We start from the raw sequence: 10,574 nt of genomic DNA on the forward strand, positions 1-10,574 counted from the left end.
CTGAAACTACCCCAAAACTTAAGTTCACCCCCATAGGATGGTTTGAATTAGGCGATGAATTACAGGAAGTGAGTCCTGTAGGAAAGCGCCACTACGTTTCTTCTTCTCTTCCACAAAACCTTCTCGTTTCCCCTCTCTGTTTCACCATCAGGGAGTAGGATGCTCCTCGTGCAGCTGGCTTAGGGGAAACGTGCTAAAATCTAACAATATTTAGAGGTTTCAAGAGCGAACCCTCACATTATGTGCCTCGTGCTCGTGAACACAACACGGATATGAAAGTGTAATCCAGTAGACTGTTGTTAAGTGTTATGTTGAACTCCAAGTGTTAACATAGAATCATCACAACCATGACGATGGACGTGAACAAAAGAACGAATGGAATTAAATCAGAAGTAATCGAAGCTGAAGAGAAGATAGTGACCACGAAACCAGTAAAGAGGCCGTTCGATGTTGCTTTCCTGATGCTTCCGGATGAAAGACTTAAACACAAATACAACAACAAAATAGATACTACACAAGCCAATTCTCAATGCGAAAACAACAACGAAAAGACAAACTGTGATGCCGTGGAAAATTTCACAACAAGCAAGTCCGATTCCATATCAATTAGTCCTATAGATCTTCATAAACTGCAAGGGCAAAAGCTCTTCCAAACGATTCCTTCGAAGCAACAAGTCTTCGACGATCCCGCCCTCTTCAAAGTCAAACCGGCTACAGAAGCGGACATATACAAACCAAAACTCGTCTTAGATTCCGAACAAAAAAGCGCTTTTACCAAGGTAAATCTTCTGAACAAAGACCGAAGAGTATCGCCAAGTTTGTCGGTAAGTCCTGACATTAACTACCAGCAATCGCTTAGCCCTTCGCCTCCGAATCTTTCATCTAGAAACATTCAAAGCTTCCAATCTCCGGTCATGTCTCCAACGCAGGTGTTTCGAACCCAGAATATGCCACCATATCAAACTCATCTCGTCCAAGACTCGTTTGCCGCAACTCATTCCGGCGCTGACATGGAACACCACTTTATACCAAAAAATCACGCGGCAGATCTCTTACATCCAACATTTTCAAAAATGAGACCTATGCTGGGACAATACAGGCCCGATATCAGCTACAGTTATCCCCAATTTCCCGCACAGGACGTTCTCAAAATCGGAAACCCCGAACTAAAATTTCCACCTGATATCAGGAATCCTGCGGCAGCTATACTCACGACGCTTCTACCACCTTCGTTGGCCGCTTTATCGCTTCCCGCACAAAATGTTTGTGCCAAGTGCAATGTTAGTTTTAGAATGACCTCCGACCTGGTATACCACATGCGGTCACACCATAAAAACGATGCCGTGGATGTGACCAGAAGGAAAAGGGAGGAAAAGTTAAAATGTCCAGTGTGCACCGCGTCCTTCAGAGAAAGGCATCATCTCACCAGACATATGACCGCTCATCAGGACAAAGATGAAGATGACGATGAGCCGCCCGAAGCGAAGAAAAAAAGTCATTCCAAGTGATCTCATTAAATAAATTCTTATTGTCTGTTATTGTTATCATTTTTTGTAAAATATGTATCTGCGATTATTATTCCGAAATCGTTCTAGTCACCTTGTAAGTAATTTTATTTAAGCAGTGTAAATACTTATATCTATGGATGTTGAAAGATGTTATGTGAAAATATAATATATAATATACGTATAAAAGCAAACTTTAATTCTTGCTATCTGAATATGTTTAATTATAATAGAATAACTGATGAACTTACAAACACAATATATTATTTCAGTCAAATAAGAGCAAACGAATTATTTATCAAAGGAGGTCGTAATTAGAAAGGGGTGAACACCCGGTTTGGATCCAGTACCCGGTGAATTTGGCACTTTTTTTAAGATCCAGCCGGGGACCGGATAATGACACCGGGTACGGGAGCAGACCGAATAATTCTACCAGAGAGAAATGAAAAACAAACACCAGAAATAATAATTTAGGTAATATATTGGTAATTAAGGTTGAATTGGGATAATTCGTTCTTCCCAATTTGAATTATTTATTGATTATAATACGAAATTATTTCTTATTTCGATAAAATTCTCATGTTATAATTTCTGTCGCTTGTTGGCAGATATATCAGAATTTGATTAGCGATAACTATGCTTTTGTCATCTTACAGATTTTTACTGTTAAACATTACAGGCTCGTTTCAACAGTTTCAACTCAACCGTCTTGCAAATTCACTAACCAAAAATTAAAATTTCACCGGTTTATTGTTTAAACGAATTTTTGAACAAGGATTAATGTAGTAGTTTATCCGGTACCCGGCAAAACTACTATCCGACTATGGTAGATATAATTCATATAAAAAATACACCAAATTCCAGACATTTTTCTTTACAATAATGTAAAAGAAAATATGTTCCAAACTTTTCAGTAATAGAATACGTTAATATTAAAATCTGCAACGCTGAAAGCTTTTACACACACCTAAAAAATTACTCAATATTTATTATTCTTCATATTATGAAAATCAANGATACTCTTTTTAAATATAAAATCCTCGTTTCTGATTCCTCTCTAGTTAATTTTCGTACAAGAACAATTCCAAATGTTATTGATATATTAACTTTATATACCTTCTTAGTTCCTACCTAAATATGAATTTTTTTCAGGGTTCTCAGATTCTGTGCTGAAAAGTATCGGAGTAATTGATCAAAAATGAGGAATTACATTTCACAATACCACAGTATAGCTCACCCAAAATATTTATTTTAGAAGCTTATTTTGCGATTTGAAAGATCTAATTTTTCTATATTTTTGTATTTATGTTTAGCAGCCTTGAAACTTTCATTACCGAAATTTAATTAATAAATTAAAATAATTTATTATTTAGTTTATGTAAGTAACTTACTAATTACTAATTAAATAATACTTTCATCGATAGTGCAGTATTTAAGTAACACCAAGCAAACACAAGATGCAATCAATTAATTAATTTTTGGATTCGTATTTCTCCCCCTTTTTTATGGTCCTACCATTAAGATTTTTCTACTGTAATCTGTCTTCCACCCTACGAAATCATGCTTCCCGCCACCTTTGTATTAAGTACAATATATTGTAACAACAAAGTTATAGTGAGGTTATAACTTAATTGCTGTTTAACGTTTAACTTAAGTGGTTTGGTGACAAAATTGAAACATTTTGTAGCCTATAATTGTATGACCGCTTTTGCTACCTAAAGGCGTAGTGCGATAAAAGCTTTGCAGCTACATGGACAGAGAATGTAAACATTGCCGATAATAGAACATCTAACATAAACAAAAACCATTTAGTATCAGGTAAATTAAATAAATAAATGTAAATGTACGAATACCTACAAAAAAATGTAAGTTACGTAAACAGTCGGTAAATGAGAATCACCTGGATAATCGTAATCTTATTAAGGCAAATTTCCATACCACCAGTGAAGTATTGCCAAAGCGTGTTACCTTTTAGGACATGCGAATTTGAGTAACACCAATAATAATTAATATGAAAATTCAAAACTCCATTCAGGGTGCGGTAAATTGATCTTTGTCTGTAAACAACATCGTAATGTGGAAAACCTTAGGCTATGCAGCACTTTTCTTTACAAACCACCCAGGCAAATCCACTCGCGGCTAAAAATCAGTTGCGAGCAAGGCTTGCACTCACTACAAATAATAATTAAGCAACTACTGTCCTTTTAAAATTTTCCAAACTGTTCCCTGCTATTTCCCGTGTACTATTTTAGAGATTGTCTTCTTTGAAATCGAAGGTTTTTCTCCCTACAGCGACGTTGTTGTTCAAAACCAAAAATACATACATATGTATCACGTCACATTATTGTAATAACAACTGTCCTACAGTGACTGACCTGCACTAATGATTGATAATATATTGTTAAATTAGTTTATTGAACTGCAGATCGATTAGATTAACATAAACACCCTGAATCACAGTTAATCTAATCTAAAAAAGAAATAATACATCAGCAAAAAAATACAAGACAAATACTACACTGATGCTGGTAATCACCAGTTGATTGAGTGCAGCGTTGCGGTTCGTATTTCTCTTCCAGGGCCGTAATTGAATTTACCTCTACTTTCAACTACGTTTCTCTCTAAAACAATGAACTTTCGGACATACAAACATATACTAAGTTTTCACGTTTTATAGTGCTCTATCACCTCCTGCAATCTTGGCACTTATTTTGGTTTCACTCTGTATGTGACCGCATTCAACTATCAAATTTTATACATTTCAAATGACATGTGAAAGCAAAAATATTTTTCTTTTCAAATAATAACATTCGAGGCGTACCAGACGTCACTTGTTCCTACTTTCAATTTTTTAAGTATACAAAGTAATCCATACTAATATGGGTTTTCTTTTGTTTTACCTATCTCTTTGACATATTAATAATACTGAAGTTCTACAAAATACCAAATAAAAAATGAGTGAAATGCACACACATAATATAGGAGAATGATAGTTAAAATTGAATTTAGATCGAACGATGGCTGTTTCAGCACACGTATCGGAGCAAAATGCGAACGAATTAGCGACGCCAACAGAGCTTGCAATAAAACGAAGTAAGCGTTGGAAATCTGCTTATCAGCGTCGCGAGAGTGCATTATTAAAATGTTTACAGCCCACGAAACGATGACGAGCGGTGTCGAATATTGCCGAATGGATTCGCTTATCATCGCGTTCGCGGACCATTAATTCCAAATCAAGTTAGAGAGATTCAAACATTATAAAACGAGCGCTTCATTTCACAGCCACCTATTGTTTAAGAGAGGGTTAAATAATTGAATCAGGGTGTGCCGTGGTGCTCTGCTTGCTCTACGTATTTTACTCACTTATTTGCCGTGGCCTGCTTCGACGACGAAAATTATTATCGTCGACCGCTCCTAATGAGTCAGAAGAAAAGTTTCGGGGGTAATAAGAACGATTTGAAGAGAACTTCCGAGCACCCGCTTAATATTGAAANTACCAGTGGATACTACCTACTAGATGTGCGAGTGTTAGTCAATATATGTGTTGAGAAGTGCCGTTTAAATTGAGTGACGATATTAGTAATAATTTTAGTTATAATTTATCACACAGATCAATATTCAAAAGTAATTTAGTTGTTCGAAAACTTTATAGTTTTCAAAGGGGGCAGAATGTTAAGTAGGAGTTAATTGTTATACATATTATTTTCAGTATTCGTAAATCATCGTCTTAATAACATTTACAGTTAATAATATTTAAGTAACGTTCATTCAGATATTTATTTCGTTTCATCATTTTTATTTTGTACGTTTCAATAATTCATCTTCAAAACGAATCTTTATACCTAGAAATTGTCACTGACTTTCTAAATTCCTGAATATTAATTTTTATGATACTGCCCGCTACCTGCAAGGGGACAGTTCTTACAACCAGGGTCGCTTGACGCTCTGATTTATCAACCCCCTCTAAATTTTTGTAGTTAGTAAGTAACATCCAGTATTTGTATGACTTCGATTTAAGTTGTTCAACAGTAAACACACTTTGTAGTTATCCTTACCATCATCATAGTTTTGTACCTTTGAGTCAAATTCTTCGTATTGTAAATATATTTATTAAGATTTAATATCCAACGTGTTTTTATCCTCCACCAAGAAAAGTTGAGTGTCGTTAACTAAATTCGAGTTTTGACATTCAAACGCAATCTAACAATATTTTAACTAAAACTACCTGCGGGAAGGAATTCGGCATCACCGGATGTCTTGCATTCACATTCAATAAGCCGATTGTACAAAACAAAAGTAAGTTTTCTTTATCTATAAGTATAAACAAAATAATAGCTAAAACCGTAGGTGATGTGTGAGACTCAGGCAAAAACTGCGGGACAGGAAGAATGTTTCTACTTCTACCACATCGCAAAGTACACGATAGACTAGTTTCACAACAAATGATATTAGTCAAGGAGCAGGAGATTACCTAATTAGCGCCTTTATCTAAAATTAATCTATAGGAAATTATTATTTTTAATAACAAAGATGTGTATTATCCCTTGCATGTTTTGATCTATAAAGCGAATAAGTACTAATTCCAGAAACAAATTCCTATCTGACTACATATTTCTTTTGCATTAAGTATAAATAATGATCTGTTTTTGTATCAACAATTCGTACGGAACGCAAATTCGTGATAGGTAGGTTCGTAGAACCAGGCCAACCGCGATTAAATACTCTCTACGGGTGATGCGTCGCGACGCTGCCGGGACGTAGACAACAGCGCCCGCCGTTGCGACCGTAAATTGAACTAAACCGAAAATCCCGCGAATGAGCGCACTCGAACAAGAAGATTAGATAAAGTGTAATTACTGATTTATGAGACAGTGAGAAGGGTGTGACGCTGGCCATTCTATTCAAATATAAAATAAGCCGATTAGACAGAGTGGATGCAAAAATCTGCTTATCACCGCTCCACCCACCCACCCATCCATAATCTTACCCGCCACGCTGCCACCTCACTGACAACGAAACAAATTAAATTTGTTAATTAAATAATCGAAGAACTAGAAGCATAGGCCACGAGGACTAAGTTAGGAAAATTTGTTTGTATAATTAACCCTTTGAAACATAGGTAGCTTCGCCAAAACTCATTCAAAGTACAGCAAAAGTAATAATAAATTGAATCTGTATTGCATAATCATAGAGAGTCGTCAGTTTGAAGTCTGGCTGGACACACATCTCCAGTCGTTCCCATCGCGATGAGCTAATTTCGCATTTCCCTAAAACTGGAACATCCTACATCCCTAACTATTTGTGTACATTAATCTAATCTGTCTCCTTACCCTCTTTTTAACTGCTGTTTCGACTTTGTCTAGAAATCTATATAATTCGAACATTATTAAATTTCTAAACACTACAATTGTAGATTACGATGATCATTTTTATTAGTAATGACCGTCGCTACAAGGATAATTTTTTGATTTACATAATCAAATTAGGTTTCGTGAACCTTTAACGTTTCGTCATTCTTATTAGCAGAAAGCTTCAGTGTTTCAACGGTTGAATTTATTACCGTCTCCAATAAGAACGGAGTAATAATGGATAAACGACATTATACCTACTAAGAATTTTATGAGTATTACAATTAGGGTTGCCACCTTTACCTCAGTCTTTACATAAAGTATTTTTCGACTAAAAGGTTCAAAAAATAGTACTCGGCATAAAAATAAAGTATTTTATTTTTTGTTTTCAAAAACATATTTTTTGTTACACCTAGCAGCCAGTAACAAATTGCTGTCGCTCTTAAATACATTAATAGCCTCTAAACATGGCAAACAAAGATTTAAGTAAACTAAAAGTTCATTTTTAATTAGTTTTAATGAAGCTTTATTCCTGTCGTCCCGCCACTTTGCGTTCATAACAGAGAATACTCTTTCTGTAAATGCTGAAGTGGCCGGAACGGACAGCAAAAGTGACACTACTTTGAACAGATTTGGGAAATCAGGTTGTTCCGTAAATATGCCTTGCCATTTTTTTGTGCAATATTATTGACATAAAAGTACTCTGAATTTCAAATAATTGCTTACAAAATTACGATGTTTCCTTAAGGCCTTAAATAAAGTATTTTTGCGTACTTTATGTGTCTTGTAAAGTATAACGTACGCACAGTCGAAATAGAGTACAATACTTTATAATAAAGGACAAATGGCAACCCTAATTACAATGTTAAACACTAATGTCTCCATTCATCGGCTTGCTGAAAAACTGAAGATATCAATATTATATTTGTATCATATTTGTCACACATAATCAATACGTAAAACTACCAATACGATAATGTAAAATTAATTTTATCGAATTAAGTACTTAATGAAGATCTGGGACCTGTTGAAATGGGCAACCCTAATATTATTAAGGTCCCAAATTTTTCTTTTCTAGTAATACAACATATCAGGGATAAAAAAAAAGAAACTACGTTTTGCCTGTTAATTATTATTATCCAACGATTTTGTCAATAGCTTTTTAATTAATCTTGACCTTAAAAACGTTTTTGGCCCTGTCATTATTCATACAAGCGAGTTCGTTTCCCACTGCGTTTACTATAAATAAAATTTCGACCGAACTTCCAAAAGAATAGTAACGACACAGTTACGTCTTCTCCTTCAGGTCTCGTATTCAGAAGGCAATGTTCCAATAGGAATTTAAACACAAGAGAACAGAAATCGTATATCAAATGCAATAAGAAATATGGATCAGTGAGACACATTTTATGTAAATTAGGGAAAATCTCATACATACAGATTGCGGAGCGCGGGCTAATGTCGCCAACGCGACCGTTTACCGTGGGAGAAGAGCGCGAGATCGGCCGGGACGGCAGAAAACGAACGAACGGGACTATGAAGCGGCGCGACGCGACGCGACGCGCAGCGGGGGGATCAGCCGGGACAGTGCTTACACAATTCGCTTTGAATCCTATATCCATATTAATGTTACCATATTTCATTATCTCATTCAAATGGAAATCTAAAACAATTAGTCAAAATACCGCGCGGTAGTTGCATAATACTGCTCCAAAACGTTGGATGTACTCTATTATGTACGTCGTCTCTACCAATCTATAATAGAATCTAAAAAGTACAAGAATAAACTCAATGTAAAAGGTTGCATTTTCTATATTTACATAAATCTAAATTCTAAATACAGTACATAAATTAGAATTTATAAACAAGAAAATCACATGAATTTATCCGAGATGTCATCCAAGTTAAAAACGTTTTTTTGTTGTTACAATTCCAAGTTCTTCACTTCTAATCAAAACAGTGGTACCATACGCTTATCTGTTATATTAATATGGAGACAATAACGCTAATCAAAAAAGAAAATGTCCGAAAAAAATTGTGCTACAGCAAGACGAAGATAAGCCCCGGTTGAAGTATTACAAAGTATATTTAACGCTAGCACAAGTCACGTCTTCCATCATAGACGTCACCGTAATTTCTTGAAATATATGTCATATCAGCACCAGCTACTAAAAGTACTTAACACAACAGCGTTGGCAAAAATAAAGGGCATTACAAAGACAACACTTCTTCGGTAAAAATTATTGAAGGATCATTTGGATAGGCTTATTAATGAGCAGAATAGAGCTAATGAAAATCCTCGTGTTATTCATGCAACCATAAAAATTAGGGGGTGGAGGTGTAATTATCGTCGCTTTCCTTAAAACCATAGCTTAATGGGTTATTATTTTTTTTTTAATGAGAGTCTAGCTAAGTTGTAACTGTAAATGGAACGATGACACTCGAATTTAGCATAGAGCGTAAGCAGGTAAACAAATAATTATCGAGGGTTTGTTTATCAAAAAAGGAATTGAGCACAGGGATCATATAGGTATCAAATAAAGTTACCGATGATTAGAACAACATTAACGTTGTAATGTTGCCAAATATAACTGGTTTGTAAAGGGAAGGAGAAATTATTAAAAACAAGGGACTACCCTTATGCAATTATAGTTATCATTGTCTTGTACAATAAATAACATGTCTTCAATAAAATTTGGGCCGAACAGTCTTCTAGTGTCTCTAGAACAACCAACACTTGCGAGGCATTCCATTCGAAATTTAAGAAGGAAAACGTCTCTTCGCATCCCAATATCTATTCTTTTTTAAAGGTTCTGATTGAAATTCAAACAGACACTTACATAAAAATAAATTCAGTTAACCAAGTTGAAAAAAAAATTAAGACGAAAAATACTGTTAAAAATCAATTTTATTGATCAAAAAATAAAGCTAACTAAATGATGGTGAAATATCAAGATACGACTATGCAAAATGTATTTCTTATAAAAATATCGTAAGTTAATATTATGTATCTAATATAAAGTTGAAATATTAATCATATAAGTACTTGTAACAAATAAACAAAATAATTCAAAGTAAATATTGTTTTTTGTTACAACATTCCATTGGAAAATTTACTTGTTTACCTACCTATTGCTTCAAAAAGAACTCAAATCCCTACGGATATTTTAAAAGAAAGCTGGCAATATGTCTTGTGCTCAATTCGGGTGTTTTAAACACATGCAGGTAAGAAAATGTTTGTGCTGAATTCAGGCGTCCGTTTGTGCTCAGTTCATGCTTAATAATCGTTTTTGTGCTCAATTCAAGTGCACCGAATGGAACGATACATGCGATGATATCGAAGGTGGCTTCGGTAGGATGAATATGTCATAATATGTAGTACAGTAAAAAGAGAAGCCATTTACATAATGGGTGGCATTAATCGACCATCCNTAATATCGAAGGTGGCTTCGGTAGGATGAATATGTCATATGTAGTACAGTAAAAAGAGAAGCCATTTACATAATGGGTGGCATTAATCAACCATCCATATCTTGACGCCATCTGATCTTTACCTCTGGGGTATTCTAAAATCCAAGGTTTTTGCTAACAAATTGAAAACAGAGATCCAACGTGCTATTTTATTTCTAAAATTGAACTAATTGTCTTGCAAAAATCATGGAAAATCTTATCAAAGTGGTCATATGGCCGACATCACATTCCATAATTAATGTCAACCTGT

At 34.9% G+C, this 10,574-nt stretch overlaps 1 protein-coding gene across 1 annotated transcript; it reads left to right on the forward strand.

Annotated features, from left to right (window-relative positions):
• The first annotated feature begins 294 nt into the window (after nucleotides 1-294).
• On the forward strand, nucleotides 295-1,508 carry LOC108737404. Its single transcript, XM_018470233.1, has one exon. The coding sequence runs from the start codon at nucleotides 348-350 to the stop codon at nucleotides 1,506-1,508; it is 1,161 nt and encodes a 386-aa protein (XP_018325735.1). The 5' UTR covers nucleotides 295-347.
• The last annotated feature ends 9,066 nt before the right edge of the window (nucleotides 1,509-10,574 follow it).

Source organism: Agrilus planipennis, unplaced genomic scaffold, assembly GCF_000699045.2.
Source record: "Agrilus planipennis isolate EAB-ADULT unplaced genomic scaffold, Apla_2.0 scaffold143, whole genome shotgun sequence".
Classification (NCBI taxonomy): Eukaryota; Metazoa; Arthropoda; class Insecta; order Coleoptera; family Buprestidae; genus Agrilus; species Agrilus planipennis.

Bases quoted from the DNA above. Each gene is read 5' to 3' on its own strand.
- LOC108737404 (XM_018470233.1), top strand. From the start codon at position 348: ATGACGATGGACGTGAACAAAAGAACGAATGGAATTAAATCAGAAGTA.